General features: G+C 37.6%; 1 protein-coding gene across 1 annotated transcript; it reads right to left on the reverse strand.

The window, feature by feature from the left end:
• Positions 1-14,936: 14,936 nt before the first annotated feature.
• On the reverse strand, positions 14,937-15,230 carry LOC123819839 (40S ribosomal protein S24-like). Its single transcript, XM_045840467.1, has one exon. It carries the CDS (start codon positions 15,228-15,230, stop codon positions 14,937-14,939), a length of 294 nt encoding a protein of 97 aa, XP_045696423.1.
• Positions 15,231-26,341: the final 11,111 nt, after the last annotated feature.

The following is a 26,341-nucleotide window of genomic DNA, read 5'->3' on the forward strand; positions in this document are numbered from 1 at the left end:
TATCTTATCTTTCCACATCTACTCTCAATTATAACAGAGCCCAAGATGCCATAAGAGAGTGGGGTATACACAGCAGAAGTAACTGTACTAAAGGACTTCAGTCCAAGTGTGTCTCTGTGACAACACCAGCTCCAAGAGGAAAGACATGCAGCTGTCCCTTGCAGAGAGATAAGTTTATTAGTCTCCTGATGACTATGAATGGAGGATGAAAAACCTGGAAGGCTAAGGGAACTATGAACCTATAAGCAAGAGAATATTAAAGTGAGATGGCAAAGAATAAAGATATTTTATAAAGAAATTAACATCCTCTCATGTCAATATTCTTTGGACATAGGCAAGAAAGAGTGCTAAAAAATTAACTGAGTGGATCACTTAGCAGGTATGCATATGTTGAAGCAACTTTAATGGGGCCACTTGTTGGATCAGTGGGTGTATAGGCAAACATATGGTTCCCAGCCACTGAGGTAACTTAGTTCATTTAATGAGAACCATCATTTTTAAAAAGAATGATTACAAATGCAGGAGGTGTTCAAACAGTTGAGAGATGATAGTGCTTCAGCCCATAGGCACTCTGTGAAGAAAAGCCCATGGCTGACAAAAGCATGAGAGAGCCTTCTCAAACAGGAGTATATCAAGGTGACAGAGTCAGAATTTCACACTGTGAACACCTTTAGAGAGACAGGCATGCATAAAATCATGTGTTCTTTTTGCTCAGTGCTAATATGATCTTTCAATCCTTCATCTTTTCAGCTCGAAAGAAAAGTTAGGTAGAGAATCACAGACTTGGAAGAGCCCTTAGAAATGATCTAGTCAAACTTTCATTTTATAACTATAGAAACTGAATGGGACCAGAGGAGATGCAGTGATTTGCCCAAGGTCAAATACATGGCTGGTTCATGAGAGATCTGGAATTTAAGCCCATAGGTCACCTCTTCTAGTCTAATATTTTTTGCAAGACACTCTCATTTTGATCTTAGCACAAATTTATTTAACAACTGTAAAGGTAAAAACTTGATAAAGGGAGACAGTATGCTACCATAGATGTGTACCTATCTGACCTAAGAACAAATAAAATCAGTGAGTGATGATGTATGTGACTAGACAAACTGTAACTGCCATATGTAAATTAGCCAGTCCACTTGGGACTTGTACTGAAAATGCACAGTTTTAAACTTGTCCCAATAAAAGACTTAACTACAGGAAAGATTACCAGTATATGTAGAACCTTAAAGATTGTTAGCATGTTGACTTACAATTATAAGAAAATTCCTTACACAAGATATTTTACAATATAATTTACTCTTTGGGATTTATCTTTAATAAGGAGAAGAAAAACATAATAAAATATCAAATTTTTCTTCATATAAGGATAAATTTTGGCTTCTATGGTTCTCAAAAACAGATCCCAAATACTTCATCAAACATCATAAACAGAACACAATACAGACTTTTTAAACTTTATTGATAACAAGTAATGTTACTATCACACTATAAGTACGTAGATTTTTTTTAGTATTCCTTTTTGCATATATTCATTTTCTATTAAAATATTATAAATATTTAAAATGTATTTAATAGTTTTTATTCTCACTTAGTACATGAAAATGCTGCTTTTTAACATAATAGCTAACATAAAGTTCCATTAAACTTCTGATTTTAGACATTTATAAGTAAAGCAACAAAAATAACTTGTTAAATTTGCTCATATAATATGCATTCATTCTAATAATTATAAAATAGAAGTAAAAAGGCTTAAACAGTCACATAAACTCTGAATGAGATGCTAAGTCTTTATGGCCTCTAACTGGTAACTAAATACACTAAGAAATAAATACTAGAAGGCTAATTAGAATATTAAATTGTCAAACTTAAACCTCCATATGTTGTGCTATACCCTAAAAGCTTGGGCACAAAAAATTTACCAAATTATCTCAAATTATATTATATAGTACCATGTTGACTGCTCACTTGATTGAAGATATGAGGAGGGACCCCCAAATAACTGGAATTACCTTCTAGAGGGCAGGTCCCTTGAAGTACAGGCTTCCCACTAGGTGAGTGTTCTAGGAACCCATCTGTATCAGTGTACCAGCTGGCATTGTTGTGAGAGGCTGCAATCACCTCCAGTAAACTTTTTTGGAAGACCATTTCAGTGTGCTTACCCATTTCATGATGAATGATTTATGAGTGCACCTGCCCACACCACACTGAGGGTTCAGCAGTGTTTGACCAAAAACTGTATTATCCCCATGCCTCACCCCTCCTATTCATCCAATCTCTCTCAAGTGACTTTTTTTTTGTGTTTTCCCAGATGAAAAAATCATCAGAGGGAAATATTTTGCCAATACATAAGAGGTGAAACAAAAAAGCAGAAGTACTAAAGAGCATAAAAATGGAGAGTCCAAAAACTATTTTAAGCAGTGAAACAAACCATCTCAATAGGTGTAATGCGTCAGATGGAGAGTACTTTGAAGGTGACAGAAGTTTAAACATGTAAGAGTAAATACACAAATTTTTATAAATTCCATTTTGGAGTGTCCCCTCTCATACAAGTAGGAAAAGAAAAATAAAGGCAAAAGTCTCATACTGGATATTCTTGTCTTTAACAACACATATAAGTGGATATTTATTCCTCTGTAATGACTTTAGGAAAAATTCATCTTATACAACCACAGTGTTGACAGTATTTACCAAACAAAGAGAAGAATTCACCTAAAGATACAAAATAGCATTTGTAAAAGTGGCACTCCAAGGACACCAAGCCTGGTGAAAGTTTCCCATAAAATGGGTGCATATTGCATCACCTCTGGTTTGCTAGGAGACATCCACACTGTCTCATTTAGGGAGGACTTTCTGGAGATTAACCCACCCTGCTGCTTCTCCAAACAGCTGCCATTGGGCCAAAACTGACACCTGCACCTCACACTATGCATGGTCTGCTTGTAGCATGAGGCAAGCTAGTCTATAGCCTGGCTTTGTCCCCACTCTACTTTCTCCATTCCTTCTCTTCCTTGATCTGCTCTCTTATGCTTCCTTGTTCAGGAACTTTTCAAGGAATAAAAAACATCAAATAGAAAAGTGAACACAATACTGAAGAAAGAAATTAAGGAAGACACAAACAAATGGAAGCATGTATGTGTTCATGGATTGGAAGAATTAACATCAAAATGTCCATATTACCCAAAGCAATCTACAGGTTCAAAATAATCTGTATTAAAATACCAATGACATATTTCATAGATAAAGAACAAACATTTCAAAAACTTATATAGAACCATAAACAACCTCAAATAACTGCAATAATTTGGATAAAGAAAAACAAAGTAAGAGAGATCACAATACCTGATATTAAACTATATTACAAGACCACAGTAATGTCAACAGTCTGACACTGGCATAAGAACTGACACATAGATCAATGGAACATCAAAGAGAACCCAGAAAGAAGTCCAAATCTCTATGGTCAATTAATATTTGACAGAAAGGGAAGAAGCATAAAATGGAGTAAAAATAGCTTCTTCAACAAATGGTATTGAGAGATCTGGACAGCTACATGCAAAAAATGAAACTAGACCACCAATTAACACCATACACAAGAATAAACTCAAGAGGGATAAAAGCCTTAAATATAGATCACAACACCATTAAAGTCCTAGAGTAGAACATAGGCAAGAAAATCTCAGATATTCCATGTAGCAATATTTTTGCTGATATGTCCCCTGGAGCAAGGAACATAAAGGAAAGAACAAATGGGACTTCATTGAAATAAAAAACTTCTGCATGGCTAAAGAAAACATCAGCAAAATGAAAAGGAAACCAACTGTATGGGAAAATATATTTGCCAATGATACCTTGGACAAGTGTTTTATCTCCAAAATACATGAAGAATTCACATGACTCCATTCCAGGAAGACAAACAACCCAATTAAAAAATGGGCAAAGGACCTGAACAGACACTTCTCCAAGGAGGACATACAGAGGGCCCAGAGACACATTAAAGGATGCTTACCATCACTAGTCATCAAAGAGATGCAAATTAAAATCACAATGAAATACAACTTCACACCAGTCAGAATGGCCATTATAAACTAATAAATAAACAAAACATGTTGAACGGGATGCGGAAAAAAGGGAACCCTAGGACACTGTTGATGGGAAATGCAGACTGGTGCAACCATTATGGAAAACAGTATGGAATTTTCTCAGAAAACTAAAAATGGAACTGCCTTTGATACAGTGATTCCACTTCTGGGAATGTACCCTAAGAATCCTGAATTACCAGTTCAAAAAAACCTATGCACCCCAATGTTCATAGCAGCACAATTTACAATGGTCAAATGCTGGAAGCAACCTAAGTGCCCATCAGTAAATGAGTGTATCAAAAACTATGGTACATGTACACAGTGGAATACTATGCAGCAGAAAGAAAGAAGGAGCTCCTACCCTTTGGAACAGCATGGATGGATCTGGAAAGCATTATGCTAAGTGAAATAAGGGAGGTGGTGAAAGAGAAATATCAATGATATCACATATAAGTAGAACCTAATCAACAAAACAAACAAGCAAGTAAAATATAACTAGAGACACTGAAATTAAGAACAAACTTACAGTAACCAGAGGGGAGGTGGGAGGGGATTTGGGGGGCTTTAGGGAAGAGGATTGTCAAGGAGCATGCATAAAGGACACATGGACAAAGCCAAAGAGTGTAGGATCAAGGGTAGGAAGTGGGGATGGCTGGGGTCGGGGAGAGTGATAGGGAGAAAATGAAGACAACTGTATTTGAACAACAATTTTAAAAAGCTAAAAAAAAAGAAAAATAAAAGAAAAGAAACAATGATATTAGAAAAATTCCAGGCTGGGAAAAATCTGACATCAAAAAATTCAGCAATGGTGAAAGATTACACCTGACTGGAAAAGTTTGATTTTATTTTAACTGCTGATTTTTTATGATAAGGGAAATGTGTAGTATTTTTTTTTCTCTAAATACCACTTTGCTTAAAGAATATTATTAGAAAGTAATGTGTACTTCCTTGTACCATGAATTGTGATCAGAAAGAAAATATGATTGTCATTCTCTTTCAAAACAAATCTACAATGCAGAAACAGTCATATGAAATTATAGTTGATTCTAGACCAGGGGTGCTTGTTCAAATACATACAAAATTAAAAAAAAAATTATTACATAAGAAAATCAACTCTGTATTATTCCAGGCACATTTCATCACCTAAGTCCGTTTTATCTAAATGTAATGCTATATTTTATAGTGATTGACTCATGGTAGAAAGATCTGTGGCTTCTATCTTGCTGCATGACCTTGGGGAAATTGGCTTAAAAGTATGAAAGGATATTTCAAACATTGACTCAGACTAAATAAATGTGCTAAATGTGAAAGAGAGCGAGAGAGAGAGAGAGAGAGGGAGAGAAAGCAGGAAGGGAGGGAAGAAGGAAGGAATGAAGAAAGGAAGGAAGAAAGAGAAAGAAAGAAAAGAAAGGAAAGGGAAGGAAGCAAGGAAGGAAGGAAGGAAGGAAAGAAGGAAGGAAGGAAGGAAGGAAGGAAGGAAGGAAAAGAAAAGTGAATTAGGAGGCTGGAATCAGAGTCCTGATTTTGTCTGTGATTAGCCAAGTAACCTTACCCAATTCACTCTACCTTTGTCTCACTTTCCTCATATGTAACAGTTGGAATTATACTTCCTGTGATTTTTATATGAGAATCCAATAAGATGGGGTCCAGTAAAGCATTTTGAAAACAGCAGTTACTTAAGCAGTTACTTAAGCACAAATACTCAAATCGTTTTCCCATTATTGTTTAGCCTTCAAACACTAATACTGATATTGTTCTGAACTTTAACAAAAAAAAATACAAACTGAAACACTAGCAGTGGCATTCTTAGCATAGTGCAAGGGAGAAAGAATCATTAGAACTACAATGTCCTCATTCTGTGTCTTAGCATTTTCCTAAAACACAATGAAGGACCTCAATTCCTCTGCCATTAATCTTTTGATAGAGAGAAGAGGTTTGAGGTTGGAAATGGTCTCAATCTGTGACAAACTGAAGAAGATGTGATTCAAAGGGTGCAGGAATATGTCCTGGCCATCAATTATCAAAACGGATGAAAGCAGATTCTTGAAGTTTTTATGGAGGCACAAAATTAGACTGAGACGGATACTGGCCAGCAGTATCCATCGCTGCTGCAGATGATCATCAAAACACGAGAAAAACATACACACAGACAACTGAGTCCTGTGGAGAAATAGGTACAAAATGTCCACTCTCTCTAGTGGAGAGCGCCTTGGCCACCTTCTCTAGTGGAAAGCACCTCGTTCTCCCACCCAAGCAGGCTTTTATTAAGAATACAGATACAGTTTGTCAACTACCATCTGACAAAGAAGATAAAACAAGTAGTTAACTTTGAAAGGGAGTGGCAGATCTCCCGCTTGGATTCTGAGATTTTGAAGTTTTATCATTTAAAAATACCATAGGACCTAAAAGGCTAGTTTTGTCTCCTGCCCGTGCCTTCATATTCTAATTAAAGAGCATCCTCCATCAAGCAGCAAGCAGATCTTTCATATTCTATGTCTCAGGTCTAATTACCCTGGGGGTCCGCTGACTCTGGTCTGGACTGCACCAGCCCTGTTATTTCCATAGGCCTGAGTCAGGCAGAGGAGACAAAGGCAGCCAGGAGACTTGGATTTCTCAAGGACTCAGGCTTTGACAAAGTCAAGGGGGCAGGGGTTGATGTCGATCATCCCTTCATTTCCACAGCCCCCCAGGTCCTTCCCTGAGGCCTCCACACGATCATGCCTGTCTTAGGCGATACCCCCCATGGAAAATCTTACCCATCATTGGCTAAATGACCAAGCTTTGGGGGCCAGCACAGAACAGGCAGCATTCATGCCAGGGAAATAAGTTTTATCTCCTTAGTATCTCCAGGTTCAGAGGCCTCTTACTCCGCCTTAGTCACAGTGGGGTTACAGCTTCCTGAGACCAGTCAGGGCAGACCCCAACATTAGACTGTAGGGTGTGAGAATATGAACTATAAAAGAAAAAGAATGGATATTAAAAATTATTATATTTTAAAGAGCTGCCTCAGATTTAATGAACCATTGATCCTTTGAGGAAGCAATAAAATATCCTATAAAAGGTCACAATGTGGTCCTTTTTTAAGTTTATTTTTTATTTTTTTAATCCTCACTTGAGGGCATTTCCTTTCATTGTTTTTAGAGAGAGACAGAAACATCAATGTGAGAGAGAAACATTGATCTGTTGCCCTCCTGTGGATCGGGGATCATATGTACTGGACCATGGGTCAAATCTACAACTAAGGCATGTGCCCTAATCAGGAATCAAACTTGCAACTTTTTGGTTATGGGAAGGCACTCCAACCAACTGAGCCACATGAGCCAGGGAGGTCCTTTTCCAACACCATCACTTTGTACCTCATCTCCTATACCCTCTGCTGCCACCCCCTTGACATCCCAGGGATCCCAGAGCCAGCCTACTTTCTTCTGTTTTTCATGCCTTTGCATGCCTTGAAATATCTGTCTGGAATTCCTTTGTTGGATTATTGGCCTGACTGCTGGAAAAATTATAAAGCCTTTGGTCAAAGGAGGAACTCCATATTTGGACAAAAGGAGTTGCTCCTAAACTTGCCTCCTTTGAAACCACAGCTAATGGGTCACAGGTATCCCCGTTCTCTAACAATAGGAGTCTGATACCCTAGAGGACCTGCCCATAAGAGAAAGTGAAAACAGTTATGGGACCTCTGTCCCTTCTGTCACTCATCCAAGAAGGCTAGAGAACCATAGGGGAAACTAGTAAGGACAGATTTATTTGAAGTGATTTAGTTATTGGCCTAGGAGGGTGAGTCTTAGGCATTTTCCATCACCTGTTCTCCTTTGCCTGGAGGTAAGTAAAAGGAGCAGAAGAAGCAATATTGTGTGTAGGGTGTGGGGTGGGAATAGCAGAGTCCTTGCCAGAAGGCACACTGCTCTCTTACCTCCGAAGCCAGATGTTTGGGGAGTAGAGCACAAATACTCATTGGCCTAGCTTCAGAGCTGAGTGAGAATAAGTCCTTTGAAGCAGTCACCCTTGCTGAATATGCCAAGACAAGGATGCAAATATTTCTTGGAGTCCAAATGACATGAAAAGTCAGCAAGTGTGAGTCATCTCAAAACCTTATTGCTCAAGAGGATGGCCACCTGAAAAGATAAGCCCATCAGAAAGGGGGATGCTAGGTTTCATGGGGCCTGAAGAATTTGGTGGACTTTTTTACATATACAAAATTAGGCACAAAAGTAAACACTTAGAATGAGAATAAAATACATATGCTGGCAAATGACACAAACACCATAAGGCTAGAAATAATATATTTTATTAATTATCCGGCATCACTAGCCTCTGCATAAGTCAGCTTCCATTTGTCAGTTATGCAATTGAAATAGAAACTGAAGAGGAGTGAAAGACATCAGCTAGAGAATGCATAACACACATCAGGAAATTTTTCATTTCTAAGACCCAGAGGCCTCCACGAATCCACTAAGACATGCCTGAAAGGGCATCTGAATGTCTGCCTCAACAAAGGGCATTAACTGTCAAGAAAAACAAACTGCTGCAGCTAGGTGAAATGGCATGTGTGCCACTCCCTCTCTCTTCCCAACCTTGGAGCATCCCGGAACAGCACAGTGAACTAGAGAGGAGGGATGGACTAGAAATGGGAGAAAAATTAAAATAGCAGGTTGGGCTGGACTAATATGAAGCAAGTGAGGCACTGAAGGAGCAAAATTTAAGGAGACGCTCATGAAAATTCAGCTCTGAGACCATGCCATATCCCCACCTACTTCTAGGTCAGGTTTTAGCTCTAGTGAAGGGCAGATGTCCTTCACTGAATGAGAAATTGGAATTTTGACTCATAGCACATTGGAATTTCTTTTTTTTAAATTGTTTTACTGTTGTTCAATTACAGTTGCATTTACTCCCCACCACTCCGCCCCTACCCCAGTTATCTGCACCTCCCTCCCGTGCTTCCACCTCTCCTTGGTTTTGTCCGTGTGTCCTTTATAGTTGTTCCTGAAAATCCTTCTGCCCATTATCCCCTCCTACCTCCCCTCTGGTTGCTGTCAATTTGTTCTTAATTTCAATGTCTCTGGTTGTATTTTGCTTGCTTGTTTGTTTTGTTGATTAGGTTCCAGTTAAAGGTGAGATCATATGATATTTGTCCCTCAATGCCTGGCATATTTCACTTAGCATAATGCTCTCCATTTCCATCCATGCTGTTGCAAAGGGAATTAGGTTCTGATCATTTATAAAAGAAAGTGACAAAAAGCTATGAAATCTTCCCAATTTAAGCAGAGAAACAGCAGATTGAGAGGACAATGGTGGAATTAAGCTCCTTCCTGATTGTACCCTAATTAGCACTTCCTGTTTCATCAACAGGCTAGATTTAAAGAACAAAGCAGTCACTCTTGTTGCATACAGAACTAAGAAACTCCCTAGCTTGTCATACAAGAGCTTCCATCTTATTATTTTCTGCCATCCTCTCTGGTCTATCTGCCATTGTCACCATCCTAATGCAACTCATCAGGCCCTTTCAGCACTCTGCCTGGGTCCCTCGTATGACCTCTGCCTGAATCTTGTCTTCTTTTCCTCCTTTAGAGCCAGGTGAAACTTCACCTCCTCAGGGAAACTTTGCTTTACAACCTCAGACAGGTGATTAGCTCCATCCTCTGATTTCCATCCACACTCTTTTTGGCCCGTTCTTAGTATCTTTTATTATTTCCACTTCTGACTTATCCCCTAGGCCAGGGGCATCAAACTCATTTTCACTGGGGGCCACATCATCCTCACGGTTGCCTTCAAAGAGCCAAATGTAATTTCAACTCATTAACAGTTAAGGAGTAGTTACATTTATACAGTCCTGAAATTATTTCGGCCCTTTGAAGGCAACCACAAGGCTGATATGGCCCCTGGTGACAATGAGTTTGACACCCCTGGCCTAGGCTGTGTTATCCTCTAGGTAGGGAGTGTGACATATTCTATCTTGTTCTACAGTGTTTTGAACACAGATCCTGGCACATGTAATTTGTTTCAATAAGTCTTAAATACACTAGTGAATGTCTTTTTATCCCTCATGTAAAAACTGAAGAATAAGACTGCTAACTGTGTATGCAAAAGATCCTTTTGCTTCCTGAATACATTTACCAATTTATTGCTACTGCTTACAGATGCTCAAGCTATCCATCCCCAAAGATGTCATAATCAAAGGTGAAACTCAAAATAAACTCTTCCATTTGTGATAATTACATTAAGTAAGTTATTCCAGTTTAGAAAAATTCCCAGTTAGGCACAGATAACAAGGAATCCTCCCTGCCAGGCAATATTTTAAACTTAACTTTATCATAGGGCTCTGGTAATTTCATGACAGGGAAAAAAAATGCTCTTAGAGTCAAAGATTTTGGATTCCTAAATCAAAATAATAACTAAGTTATTGACTAAACAAAATTTTCCCCAGGCAAGCTCTCTGTGTTCTTCCTCTCCTTCCTTCTGAAACACAGCCAACTCCTCTGAGGTGCTAGGTCTTCATTTTAACTAACAATCTAATTTGCCTTTAACCAAAGTATCACAGTCAGGCAAATTGAGAAAGCATATTTTAAGATTTTGTTAAAGAGTAGATGTAGATTTTAGAGATACTCTGATTAATGTACTATTCCATTGATTTCAATCCCTTGATATCTTCTATCTTCCTTTAATCCTTAAAATTTAAGCTCATCCCAGTGTTAGAAAACCTCTGCTTTAATCAAGTTTCTAAAAGAAAAGCCAGATAGACTTGCTATTCCTCATATGAATTTGTCTTAAGAACAGGGCAATGTTTGTAAGAAACATGTTGTAACAGCATTCCAGACCAAAAAAAGCATTATAGAATCTCCTTTTCAGAGTCTGACTGAGAGTCATAACTGGAAGATCATAACAACATTCCAGAACCTTGATTTCGACATGCATCAGTTTTCAAGATTATAAAACACAGGCTACAGGGCAATGAAATATGGTTAGACTTCAACTAGCATCTTTAACGAGCATAATGAAAAAAGTTTTGCTGGAGTATGCTTGTATATATATATATATATATTATGCATCCCTTAACAAAATCAGATTTGAGTGAGAAACTTTTCTTAAGCCTGTTGACCACTTTTCCACTGCACATGGGACTTGGGAGAGACCAGCTTCTCTCTCTGTCTTAAAGCACCAGAGAAAAACTGGGTGAGAAGGAGAGGGAGTTAGAGGGAATAAGGCTTTAAGTGCTGGTTACTTGAGATGAAAGACAAACTCTATCTCTCAATACTCCTAGTTCCTATCAGACTGAGGTAACTGGTAGGGAGAGTTCATTGAGGGTGAGGTACACCAGTAGGCGCTGAATGTGATTTGTTTGTGGCACATAAAGTGACTCCTCTCCCTTTCTTTTTTTATCAGAATGGTTGTGTTTTTTTATTCCACATTATTTGACAGCTGATATTAAATCTTTTTCCTTTTTTGTTTTATTTTTATTTTTAATTATTTTACTATTGTTCAATTTATAGTTGTCTGCACTTACCTCCCACAACTCCCCACCCCACCCCAGCCATCCCCACAACACATTCTAATATTAATTGCAGATTTTCATTTTATTGAAAGAGAACTGCTAAAAAGAAGAGCACTCCTATGTATGCACATTCTAACTGATTGCAGTTGTAATGCCATTATTCCTTTCTCTCCCTGGCCCCAGAACCATTTCTCACCACCACCTCTACCTCACTGGTGGTTGTATGCCAAGATACAGCCATCCTCAGAGTCAGTCCCCAAGTTTTTAAAAACTGAGCTAAACATCCCTCCTCTTCTTCTGTACCATTCTGTGGATACTTTTATCAGAACACATCCACCACACAATAATAAACCTCATTATTTCTTTCTGCCTGTCTCCCTTGACTGTGAGCTACTTAAGATCAACAACCATATCTATTTAATCCTGTATCCCCAAAACCTAGCGTAGTGCCTGATACAGTACTTGCTCAATAAATATTTACTGAAGTCATGAGTAAAAGAATAAAGGAATTTGATAGGTATCAAAATAAATACAAGTATATTTAAAACTTTTTAAAGAGTTCTTAGTTTATTAACCCTTTTATTAAAAACTCTGCACAAGCAAGCTAATGGTCAGACTTCCAGTCAAGATGGCAGCATAGGTAAACACAGCTAACCTCCTCCCACAACCACATCAAAACTGCAACTAAATAATAGAACAAACATCACTCAGAATCATTAGAAATTGAGTTGAATGAAAGCCTGATAACTACAGAATTAAAGAAACCACATTCATTCATACTGGTAGGAGGGGCAGAGAAATGGAACAGACTGGTCAAACATCCACATGTGGTGGATAAAAATTCATCAGAGATATCTCAGGAGTGAGGAATCCCAGCCCTGATCAAGGTTCCCAGTCCAGGTGCCAGTGATAGGAAAATAAGTTACTATATCTTCTGGCTGCAAAACCCAGTGGGGATTGAGTTGATAGAAGAAACTTCTGGAGTTCCAAGCAGTTCTTTTTAAAGTGCCCACACATGAACTTATTCAGATTCATTCTCTCTAAGCTCCAGCACTGGGATAGCAGCTTGAAAGCCACCAGTGGCATACGGGAAGGAACTGAATGTTAGCATCAAGGCAAGAGCTGGGGAACAGCTTTCTCCCAGAGAGAAAGGCAGGAAGAGGCCATTTTCCATTTTCTGAGCCCTCCCCACTACAGAGCCACAGAGCTGGCAGGTGGGTTCCATATCTGAGACATCATTCACCTGGCTAACACTGTTTGCCCTACCCTCAAGGTCCTTTGAGACTCCATACCACCCAACTTATGGGCCGACCTACACTGTTACCCGTGACTTCTCCAGATGAATGGCTTGTCTTGGCTCATGCTTCACAACTTCCTAAATCCTCTCAAATAAGCCACAGCTGGCCTCAGTGAGCTCCCAACCCCCATACCTCTTAAGAGGCCTCGAGACCAGCACTAGCAGCAGCTAGCCTAGATTCACAGCTTGGCTTCACTTGCGAATCTCCAAGTCCAGCACAAGTAGCAGCCATCTAGACTGTTTTGTAGCTATATGATCCTGAGAAAAACAGGTGGAGGTTGACCTTGGCCTGAACCACCCAGGAAATGACAGAGCCTGTATAACCAGTGGACAGCTATAGACCAGATCAGAGCACCATCACCCTGCCCCTGCACAGCTTATCTTCCATGAAAGGTGGAGGTTGGTGGTCAATGGGCACAGCCAGTCTTTGCAGCTGACTGGCCTAGGTAAATCCCTCCCATTGACCTGCCAACAGCAATCAAGGCACAACTACAAGAAGAGGATGTACTCAGCCCACATAGAGGGTGCACCTAGAGTACCCAGCTTGGGTGATAGGGGTTTCTGTGCCACTGGATCCTACAGAACACCTACTACATTAGGTCATGCTACCAAGACAGAGAGTCATAAAAGCTCTGCTTAATACATAGAAACAAAAACAGGAAGGCTGTAAAAATTAGCAAAGAAACATGGTCTAAATGAAAGAAGAGATCAAAATTCCAGAAAAAGAACTAAACAAAATGGAGATAAGCAATCTATCAGATACAGAGTTCAAAACTCTGGTTATAAGGATGCTCAAGGGACTTAGTGAAGACTTCAATAGCATAAAAAGACCCAGTCAGAAGTGAAGAATAAACTAATTTAAATAAAGAACAATTTACACAGAAACAGCAGTAGAATAGATGAAGCTGAGAATCAAATCAACTAACTGGAACATAAGGGAGCAAAAAACAACCAATCAGAATGAGAAGAAGAAAAAAAGTCCTCCAAAAAGAGGATAGTGTAAGCAGCCTCTGGGACAACTTCAACATACAAATATTCACATCATAGGGGTGCCAGAAGAAGAAGAAAAAAAGCAAGAAATTGGAAATCTATTTGAAAAAATAATGAGAGAAAACTTCCCTAATTTGGTGAAGGAAATAGACATGCAAGTCCAAAAAACACAGAGAGTCCCAAACAAGATGGATACAAAGAGGCCCACTCCAAGACACATCATAATTAAAAGGCCAAAGTTTAAAAATAAAGACAGAATCATAAAAGTAGCAAGAGAAAAGCAGTTAGTTGCCTACAGAGGAGTTCCCATAAGACTCTCAGGTGATTTCTTAAAAGAAACTTTGCAGGCTAGAAGGAATTGACAAGAAATATTCAAAGTCATGAAAAGTAGGGACCTACATTCAAAATTGCTCTACCCAGCAGAGCTATTATTTAGAATTGAAGGGTAGATAAAGAGATTTCCAGATAATAGTAAACAAAAGGAGTTCATCATCACCAAACCATTATTATATGAAATATTAAAGAGATTTATTTAAGAAAAAGAAGAAGATCAAAACTAGGAGATCAATACAATGGCAATAAACATATATCTATCAACAATTGAATCTAAAAACAAACTAAGCAAACAAGAAGAACAGAGAGAGAATCATGAATACACACAGTATTTTGGTGGTTGCCAGATGGGAAGGGAACATGGGGGACTAAGTGAAAAGGTGAGGGGATTTAGAAGTGCAAATAGGTAGTTACAGAATAGCCATGGGGATGTGAAGTACAGTACAGGAAATGGTGTAGCCAAAAAACTTATACACATGACCCATGGACATGAACAACGATGTGAGATTACCTAAGGGAGTTGGGGTGCTGGGTAGAAGGAGACAAAGAAGGAAATATTGGGGCAACTATAATAACATAATCAATAAAATATAATTTTTAAATGTTCAAAAAATCTGCACATTAACAACAGATATTCACTGAAGAATCTTTATGCCTTTTTTTTTTTTTTGGCCAGCACTAACTATTCCTTTGCAATCTTCCTGACTTTCTTCATCCTGTTCCTGTGCTCCTTTCATTGTTTTCACGAGGTCTTCTTCTTCTTCTTCTCATTCAGGCCCTGTCTTGCAAGTCTATGGGTAGGTTTATCTTTCTCTGTGTAATCCAAGGAATAATAAGTTACTCCAAAGCCAGTTTTCTTGCCACCACCAAAATGGGTTCTTAATCCAAACATGAAGATGACATCTGGTGTGATGTTATACATTTTTGCTAGTTTTCCCCAAATTTGTCTTAGGTACTGTTCCTTCAGAGGAAGAAGAATGTCAATGACCATTTGTTTCCTTTCACTACTGGTCTGGATAGTTGCTGTGTTGCTCATGATAGTGGCTGATCTTTAAGCAGCCAGGGAGGAAAAAAAGCTCAAACCTTCAAGTATGCTTTTCCTGAGTCTTCCTTGTTAGGCCAGTGATTCAATACCAACTGTCCTCAACGAGGTCTTCAACATTTTTCACAGGTTCATCTTATAGGTCTACTTAGAGTGATTCATTATCCTCTGCAATTAAAATGGGAAACCATTAAGGAAAGCTACACCAGGACTCATTGGGATTGGGCTTGCTCCATAACGTGGTTCCTATGATGAAAGTAGAACATCGTAGGACTAATGTTCATGTCAATGATTATCTAATTGTATTTTTAAGGTCCTTGTGTCAGAGGAGCTTACCATCAGGGCAAAGGATTCAGTGTACCTAGAAAGGGTGGAATCTGAAGGACAGGAGTCTGATGACCTCAGAAATAAGAGATAAGAGAAGGAATTCAAGAGAATTTCTGGTATCCATGTCCACAAAACGGAGTCAAGGGTAAGGGCTGTAGGAACTCTGTAAGATTTCTTAAACTTCTACAATTTGTGAGTGTGTAATTCTTCTGTTATGTCTTATTGCTATGACAAGGGAGTCAGTCACCAAAAGGAAAAACAAAACTCTGTGAAAGGGAGCTCAGGAAGGATCACCTACTCAGTCAGGCCTTCCTACTCACTTGCTTGGCTGAGGTCCCCTTAATTAGCCTGCTCCAGTCTCCCCTGGGGATGGGCCCCTGCCCTCCTGCTTTTATCCAGCACTATGGAACAATGCTCTATAGCAGCTTCCCTCTTTCTCACCCCAACATCCTCTGAACAGCTACTGGTCCCTAAGCCATGCCACCACATACAGGTACTCTTAGATCTCTTCCAGTGCATAGAGAGACCAGTAAACCCCTCATTTTACCTCATATCCAGATCCATACATTTCTGAAAGTGAAAGGAGCTGCTAGTCATAATCATTCCAGTATAATAATAATAAAGTTCTGTTCATTCTGTCATTAGGCTGACAGAATGAACAGAAATGCAATCATGATTTAAAAACAAACAAAAACAGGGTCCAATTTAAAGAGGGAGAAAACCTTCCTGTCTCTTCTTCCTAAGATTTGCTGCTTTATAATATACCCAATCTCTCCTAAGAAACCACCTTCCATTGGAAGTCCTATACGTATTATTCACAGCAAATTCTTCTCCCCTTAGGGATAGATACTTCCTACAGAAGTCCCAGCCCAGGTGACCTCTCATACCCCAAACAGAGATCTAGGAGAAGACCATGTGCTGGCCTTTCTTCTACCTACCTATACATCTCTAACAATGTCCTCAAGATTTCTCAGTAAATAACCCAAGAACTTCTAACAAAGTTTTTCCTTGACAAATGGGCCCTGCTGGTCAAATTTCCTTTATGTTTACAGCTTCAAATAGCAGTGTTTAAAATATAAGTCAGTTTTATATAAGCCAAATTGTGGTGTATCCGATTGCTGTTAAATAAGCCCACTATTCAACAACCAATAACAGCTGACCACAAAAGCAACATTAAATCAGAACCAGAGAAGAATTTTTATGTTTACTTTGAATCTTTAGATCTTATTGTTTTAGTCTAAGAAATTTACCTTTTTTCAGAATATACTTAGTACATTCCCACTTTCAAAAAGTGTTTGAGCAGCTCACATTAAAATATAAGCATATGTTCAAAATATTCATTAAAATAAAGTTAAGAGACATCAGAAAGTATGAAAAACAAAGGTTTCATCTGAATTTTTCTAAAAACAAACAGTAAAGTAACTTTAAAATGTAAAAAGTAGAAATTTGGGAACAAGGCAAAGACAAATATCATTATGTCAACAAAAAGAATTCACCCTTTAGTTTCTAGGTAGGAGACTTGAAAAACGTGGTCTGTAGGAGTTAAATTATTCTATCAGAAAATACATTTTTCCTTAGAAATTATAGAAAACTATGCCCATGATTGGCTGTTATAAAGTTATATCTGAAAGAAATCTGAAACACTCCTTTCCCTCATTTCATCCCCCAAGTACAAAATTGTCCTCTTGCCTAATCTTTTACTCCTCTTAGTTTAGGGCATAGTATTGTATCACACAGGAAAGATATGATTTTCCAGAACTCTCAGACAAGGCAATAGAAGATGGCATTTTGGAAAACAAGAGGCCAGTTACACTAAATCTGTCTCATTGTCACTGTGACAGGAGTAGAGTGTTTATTAGGAACACCAAAATGAATCATTAGGGAGTTAGTGTCTTGAGAGGCAGGAAATGAGAGGGCAGAGGAAATATGAAATGCATGATTTTGAGCTGATAACATTAGCAAATCTCTGACCACCTAAAGGTTCAGGTGCTGGCAAGATAGAGAGAGCAATGGGGGAAGAACAACAGCCCAGATTGATTGACAAGTTTCCAGGGCAGAGCAGTAGAATTATTTAAAAGTACCTCAAGTGGGATTTGATTGCACATCCTCATGGAGTGCCCACAGAAATGATTCACATTTCCTGGCAGCCAGAATGGTTGCACAACTGACCAGCAATCTCTTGTCTCAGAGGTTTTAACATTCCTGAATTCAAATCAGCACCACCTGGTGAGTCTGAAGATCTACATCTGATGAATCCTGTAATTAAAGGCCCATACCACCTTTGAGCAGCCACTCCAGTGCACATTTACTTTTTCACTTGAGCTGAAAAATCTAATTATATGAACAATAAATAGTGTTATTTTTTCCCTCTTGGCAAAAGCCCTGTGTTAAGAGTCACCAATTACTTAGCTAAACACAACTCTATGTGTGGCAGGGCTAATCCCTTAACAGCATCATCTATTCTGGGTCAGGAAGTTCACTCTCCCTCAGTTGCTAATGAATTTCTTTTCTTGGATTCATCATGTAAACCTCAGCAACATGTCAAGGAGTTACTTTAGCCTTAAAATTGTCTCCTGGATAGACTACATTCTGTACTAGGTAGAAGTAAGGGCCTTTAAGTTAGAACTGATCAAGTTCAAATACAGTAGACTTATTTAAATATTAAAAATCTTCCCATTTGAGAGTTGCTATTCAGGAGGTATAAAGTTTCAGTTACTCAAAATTATTAAATTATAAAGATCTGCCCTACGACACGGCGCCTATAATTAACAATGCTGTGTTGCATACTTAAAATTTTATCAGGGTAGATCTCACATTAAGTGTTCTCACCACAATTAAAGCAAAATGTAGCAAATGATCTATTTATTGAGAGCCTCCTAGGTACCAGTGCCATCACTTCACTCTTATGTAACATGAGAAAACAATCTCAAAAGCCTTATTTTCTCCAAATGCAAAACAGATACAACAGTACTTCAAGCATATGGTTATTTTGTCAAGACCAAAGAACACAATATGTGACAATTATAACTGCTACATTGTATTTAACATATTTAGCGCTGGCTTTGTGCTAAACCCTATGCTAATATTCCACTCTATATTAGCATAATATTAGTTTATAGTAGCTACTCAAGTATGTTTATTTATTTCCTCCTCTTCCTAAAAGCTCTCTGAAAAAAAATCATTCAAATTATATTGGCACTGTTTCTACAGGCATTCTCTCTATTTTTCAGAAAAGCTTACGCTGCTCTGCTTCTTCGAGACAAAAAATCCAATTCACTGTTAGCATGGGAGGTGAAAAGCCCATCAGGAAGATATAAGTATGTTATAGTGCATGTATACCCAAGGAGTTGGATGATTTCAAAATAACTTATTAACTCCTTCTTTTGCAGTCTATTTGAAATAAGGAGGCAATAGCAGTTTCCATTATGAAGCTTCAAATCCATCAAATTAAAAAAAAGAATAAAGGAGGAATGAGAAAAATATCTAACACATCTTGCAGTTCATTTCCTTGCCACTCTTTACTGGGTTTTTACAGAGGATGTCCGCAGGCTTCACATTTCCTAGCGGCAACCCCTCTTTTCACATAATCAGCTTATTTTGGATATTGTCCCCTTAACTTCCTCTAGTTTCCCTATGTTTTTATAAATGTTACACCCTGTCAAAAAATGCCTCAGAAATTCTCAGTTGAAGCATGACTTGACAGACCACACAGCCCATGGGTCAAATTCAGCTTTGGCCTGCATTTCTATGGTCCATGATATAAGGATGTTTTTTACATTTTTTATTTTTTTATTTTTTAATATATCTTATTGATTATGCTATTACAGTTGTCCCATTTCCCCCTTTTATTCCCCTCTGCCCTGCACACACTCTTCCACCTGCATCCCCCTGCCTTAGTTCATGTCCATGAGTTGTACATATAAGTTCTTTGGCTTCTACACTTCCTATACTGTTCTTACCCTCCCCCTGTCTATTTTTTACATTTTTAATGGTTAAAAATAAAAAGAGTAATATTTCATAAAGTAGAATACTATATGAAAACCAAATTTCCATATTCATAAATAATACAGGTGATACCCCAAAGATGGCAACATAGTTTTTTCCTGACTTCACTCCCCCTCACAAGAAGAACAAATATCAACTATCCATAGACAAGACACCACTGAGAGAATGCTAGAGCACAGAGACCAAGAAAGATTGCATTAGAAGGGTAAGAGGAGTGGTTCCATGCTGACTGCATTACCCCTCCCCCAAGCCAGCACAACACCATATTTAGAGGTCTCCCCTGAGACTGTGGTTCCTGTAGGGAAAAAAGAGAACATGGGGGTGGGGGGCATCCAGATCCCCCAGCATTGTGGGTCATTTCTTGGGAGCTCCCATTTTGTATTGCCCCATGGAGAGCTCACAGGAATCTATGGGGCTTGACCACTGGGAATCTGATTGTAATGGAGAAAAGGGAAAGGGGCTTGCAAAAACCAGAATTTGGATCTTGGCAGACCAATTTTCTACCTGCAGTGTCCAAACAGTAGTCCCAGCTAGCAGTTTTGCTCATCTGCAGCACCAAGATGATGGTCCAGTGTAACCAGAGAACTTACTAGTGTGCAGGTCTGATTCAGGTACTCAAACACAAACCTTTCTAGCCCTGGGGCCTGATCTGGCCCTACCCAGACAGAGGAACTGAGTCACAGACCATCTCATTGCTAAGTGTATCTCCTGACTCCATATGACCACAAAGGTTGGCCAAAACACCTGGAAGCTACTTAAGTCTGTAACACTGGAGAAGAGAGTGCAGCAGGAAGAGCAAGGCCAGTCTCACCTTTGGCCAGACTGGCCAAAACACCTGGAAGCTACTTAAGTCAGTAACGCTGGAGAAGAGAGTACAGCAGGAAGAGCAAGGCCAGTCTTACCTTTGGGAACAGGCTAGCCACAAGCAAAGAAACTTTTCAGTCTGGTAAGGTTCTCCTGCTCCACCCAGGCAACAAGAAAGCCTGAGCAGGAACATCTGGGAGGATGCCTGGAGTGGCCTCTCTATTTAGCTCAGATAGGGTGGCTAATTTATAGCCTGCAAGAGACTTACTTCAGTCTTAGATACACATGTAGACAGAGTGAAGGGAAAGAAAAACATATTTTAAACAAAGAGTAAACACCTTCTTCTCCCTCCACCAAAAGCAGGGTGGCTATACTTACATTAGACAAAGTAGACTTTAAACTAAAAATGGTAAAAAGAGACAAAGGTCATTATATAATAATAATGTGGTCAATCCACCAGAAGATAGAACAATTTTAAGTATTTATGCATTGAACATCATAGCATATATATGTATAAAGCAAAAACTAACAGAGCTAAGAGGAGAAATAAACAGCAATGCAATAATATTTGGGGATGATAATACTCCACCTTTAACAATGGATGAATCATACAGACAGAGAATCCATAGGAAACAGCAGATTTGGACACTATTAACCTAATTGACCTGACATAATATAGAGCATTCTATTCAACAGCAGAATACACATTCTTCTCAAGCACACATGATACATTTTTCAAGATAGATCATTTGATAGATCACAAAACAAGTCTTAGAAAATCCAAAAATATTGAAATCACACCAAGTATTTTCTCTGACAGCATTAGTATGAAACTAGAAATGAATAACAAGAGCAAAACTGAAAAAATTCACAAATACTTAAAAATTAAGCAATACTCTTCACAATCAATGGATCAAAGAATAAATTGATGTGAAATAACAAAGTATCTTAAGACAAGTGAAAATGGAAAGACACATACCAAAACTTATGTAGCAAAAGCAGTTCTAAGACAGAAGTTCATAGCAATAAATGTCTACAATAAGAAATATGAACAATCTAACACTCTGCCTTAAAGAACTAGAAAAAGAAGGACAAACTGAGCCCAAAGTTAGCAGAAGGAAGGAAATAATAAAGATTAGAACAGAAATAAATGAAATGGAGAGCAACAACAGAAATGATTAACAAACTAAACATTGTTTCTTTGAAAAGAAACTAAATTGATAAAACTTTAGCTAGACTAAGAAAGAAAAAAAGAGAACCCAAATTAAAAAGATACATTACAACAGATACCACAGAAATACAAAAATAAATAAATAATTAGATAGATAGACAAATGGATAGATAGATAGATGATAGATAGATAGATAGATAGATATCTACCTACTATAAATAGTTATATGGACAACCTAGAAGAAATGGAAAAATTCTTAGACACATACAACCTACCAAGACTGAATCAAGAAGAAATAGAAATATGAACAGACTAATTTTTAGTAAGGATATTGAAGGATCAGTAATCAAAAATTTCCCAAAATAGAAAAGCCCTGAACCAAATGGCTTAACTGGTAAATTTTAAAATGGTTAAAGAAGAATCAATGCCCATTCTTCTAACTTTTCTAACAAATCAAATAAGAGGAAACTGTCCCAAACAAATTTTTTGATGCCAGCATTACCCTGATATCAAAGCCAGAAAAGGACACTACAAGAAAACTACAGGACAATATCCTTAATGAATATGGATGCAAAATATCTCAGTAAAATACTAGTATACTGAATTCAGATGCACATTAAAAAGATCATTCCAAAAGAATCAAGTGGAATTATCCCTGAAATGCAATGATGGTTTAACATACAAAAATCAATAAATGTGATACACCACATTAACAGAATGAAAAAAAATTATATGATCATCTCAACAGACAAAGAAAAAGCATTTTACAACATCTAACATTTATTCATAATGAAAACTGTTAACACATTAGGTATAGTATGAACATACTTAACATAATAAATGCCAACATACCTTAACATAATAAATCCCAATATATGACAAGCCCACAGCTAACATCATTCTCAATGGTGAAAAGTTGAAAGCTTTTCCTTTGAGATAAGGAACAAAATAAGGATACCTACTCTTATTACTCCTATCCAACATAGTTCTAGAAGTCCTAGCCAGAGCAATCAGGCAAGAAAAAGAAATAAAACTGTCAAATTGGAAAAGAAATAAAATTGTCTCTATTTGCCCATGACATAATTTTACAGAGAAAATACTAAAGACTCTACTGAAAAATTATTAGATGTGATATTGCTGGATATAAAACTAACATACAAAAAATCAGTAATATTTTTATATACTAGAAACAAATTATCTGAAAAAGAAATAAAGAAAATGATCCTATTTAAAATACCATCAGAAACAATAAAATGCTTAGGAGTAGATTAACCAAAGAGGTTAAAGATCTCTACACTGAAAATTATATTACACTTATGAAAGAAATTAAAGATATAAACAAACAGAAAGGTATCCCATGTTCATGAATTGAAAAAATTCATATTGTTAAAATAGCTATACTGAATTATCTATATATTGAATCTATACATTTATAGATTCAATGCAATCTCTCTCAGACAAGATTCCAATGGCATTTTTAGAGTGGTATAAAAAATCCTAAAATTCATATGGAACCAAAAAACAATCCTGAGGGGGGAAAAAACACAAAGTGGAAGCATCACACTTTATGATATTCAATCTATGGGAAAACAGGATATTCACATGTAAAAGAATTAAAATAGGCACCTCTCTTACACTAGTCACAAAATTAACTCAAAATGTATTAAAAATTTAAGTGTAAGAAAGGACACCACAAAACTCCAAAAAGAAAACAGAGGAAAAAAAGATCCTTGACATCAGTTTTGGCAATGACTTTTGGATGTGATACCTAATGCTCAAGCATCAAAATGAATAAGTGAGGTTACATCTAACTAAAAAATTTCTACACAGCAAAACAATCAACTTACAGAATGGGAAAAAATATTTTCAAACCATATATCTGTAAGGAGTTAATATCCAAACCATATAAAGGCTCATATGATTCAATAGCAAAAAAAAATCTAATAAAAAAATGAGTAGAGGACCTGAATAGACATTTTTCCAAAGATGATATGTGAATGGCCAAAGAGTACATAAAAAGGTTCTCAACATCATTAATCCTAAGGAAAATGCAAGTCAAAATCACAATGAGATATCACCTCATTTATTTGAATGACTATCATTAAAAGCCAAGGGATGACAAATGCTGGTGAAGATGTGGAGGAAAAGGAACCCTTGTGCACTGTTAGAGGCAGTGTAAATTGGTACAGCTACTATAGAAAACAGTATAGAGGATCCTCAAAAAATTAAAAATAGAACCACTATATGATTCAGCAATTCTACTTCTGGGTATATATCCAACAGGAATTAAATTACTAACAAAAAATCTGCACCCTCATGTTCACTGAAGCACTATACAATACCAAGATGTGGAAGCAACCTAGGTTTCTGTTGACAGATGAATGAATAAAGAATAGAATAGGATTCAGCCATTAAAAAAAGAAGAAAATCCTGCCACTTGCAGCAACATGGATTCACCTTGAGGGCATTGTGCTAAGTAAAATAAGTCAGACAGAGAAAGATAAATGCTGTATGATCTCACTTAAATGTGGACTCTAAAAAAAAAAGAAAAAACAAAACAAACAAACAAAAAAAAAAACCTTACAGTAGAAGAGATCAGATTTGTGATTACCAGAGCTGGGAGGTGGGGGAATTGGATGAAGGTAGTACAAAAAGTACAAGATAAATAAGTATAAAAACTAGTCGTAAGATAATTAGTTATAAAATAAGTTATAAGTTAAATCAGTACTAAAGATGTCACACACAGCATGATGATTATAGTTAATACTGCCGTATGATATGTTTGAAAGTTAAGAGAATAGATCCTAAGAGTTTTTATTGCAAGGAAAAAAACTTTTTTCTTTTTCTCTTTTGTATCTACATGAGATAATATATGTTAAGTAAACATATTGAGTGGGGGTGCTCTGTCCCACAGAGCTCCCCTGGCTGCTGCAGGTGAAAATATGGTAAGTCTACCAAGACATGATCTTTTTGGGGAGGAAATGCTGACTGGTCTCTCAGGGATGAAAGGCCTTGAGCCTCTTTCTCAATGGGCTTTTATTGGGTTTAGTTTGCATAGGAATACAGGGCATATATGTAAAGCTCATCAATTGTTGTCAGGCAGTAATAATCAAGGAATAGATAACATTCAAAAAACTATAAGGGCTTATTCTGAGTCAGGGTCAGATAGACAGAGTGACACCAAAGGGCCATAAAACTTTGGGAAACAAACTCTTTTTATGCTTGGACCCTTAATATTTAAATTGAGGGCATTCTGAGCAAAGCAATTTTCACAGGATTTTATGTATTCTTTCTTAGGCCTGATCATTCCTAGGAACTGCCTGTTCTAGCACAGGGCCATGCCCACCTCTGGCATTGTTTTAGGTTTAAGTCAGGTGGGGGAAGTAAGGCAGTCAAGAGATTAGGAGACTTCTTATAGATAGAATGAGGACTCAGGCTATAACAAAGGTGAGGGGTAAAGGTCCATCACTCCTTTTCTGTAGTCCCCTAAGTCCTTCCCTGATGGCCCCTTCATGACCATGCCTGTCTTAGGTTGTCCCTCCCTTGAGGAATCTTACCCATCATTGGCTAACCAGTCATCCACCTGGGGCCAAGCAGGGTGAAGTAAAGGGGGCAGAGGCTGTGCCCCTGCTGGGAAGATAAGTTTTGCCGCCTTAGTGGCTTATGGTGCCAACATCTTTTTACTCAGCCTTAGCCATGGAGTGTTATAGCTTCTAAACCAGGCAGGGTGTTTCCCAACAATATTGCGGGAACAATTTCACAATATAAGGGTATGTAACTCAAATCACTATGCTATACACCTTAAATCAGTATATTATATGTTAATCTTATCTCAAAACTGGAAAAAAAAGCAAAATATTAAAAAAATGTATGGCATTATAATTCAAGGTATAATGTATCCATGAGTCCATATTGATCTAAAAATATCCGTAAATAAAATTTTATTAGGAAACATCCATGCTTACTCCTTTTCATATAATTTATGGCTCCTTTTGCCAAAAACAATAGAGTTGAGTGGTTGCAGCAGAAATCATATGACCTGTAAAACTTAAAATATTTACTCTCTGGCCCTAGATAACAAGTTTGTCCACACCTAAGTTAGCTTATAGCTAAAATTAACTCATATATAAGGTATAATGATGTACCAAGCATATATAAATCATCTCACTGAACAATGGCAAAGCTTTAAAAACTAACATGGCAGAAGGCATATGGAGCACAGGCCTTTGGCATAGCTAATTGGCTAAATCTACCAAGGAGGACAGTTTGCCCTTGAATAGTAGATGGAGTTGTCAATGGAGGTAATTTTGATTATTTGAGGGGTATGTAAGAAATATTACTATTTCAGGAGTGTGATGCATTTGCCTCTGATTTATGGCTGCTGGTGACCTGCCCTTGGCAGTGTAGTCAAATCTGGGCTGTACCCTTTCTCATGATTTTCAGCCCTCTGTAAGTCCACCTTAGATGAGCTTAGCTAACCATGGGGACTACTCTCCTTTTGATTCTGTATCATCAACTGAATATCTGCTTTGGATATTGGCTGTATAGTAAAAGCAACTATGTATCAGAAAGAGGAGGAAGTCAAAAGTATAAAGGCAATCAAAAATACATTAGAAAACCTGAAACCCATGGGAAGAAGTCCCATGGATAATGGCAGTTAATTTTAAATAAGCAAGTGGCCTTTTCTCTAAGGTAATGACCATTTCATCTCTTCCTAAAGTATTCACCCAGGCACAACAATGCATTTTAGTCATTATTCACACTTTGCTGTTATTGGCCAATAAACAGTCAATAGAAA

Source organism: Phyllostomus hastatus, unplaced genomic scaffold (genome assembly GCF_019186645.2).
Source record: "Phyllostomus hastatus isolate PE091 unplaced genomic scaffold, TTU_PhHast_1.1 phas_contig_34, whole genome shotgun sequence".
Taxonomy (NCBI): Eukaryota; Metazoa; Chordata; class Mammalia; order Chiroptera; family Phyllostomidae; genus Phyllostomus; species Phyllostomus hastatus.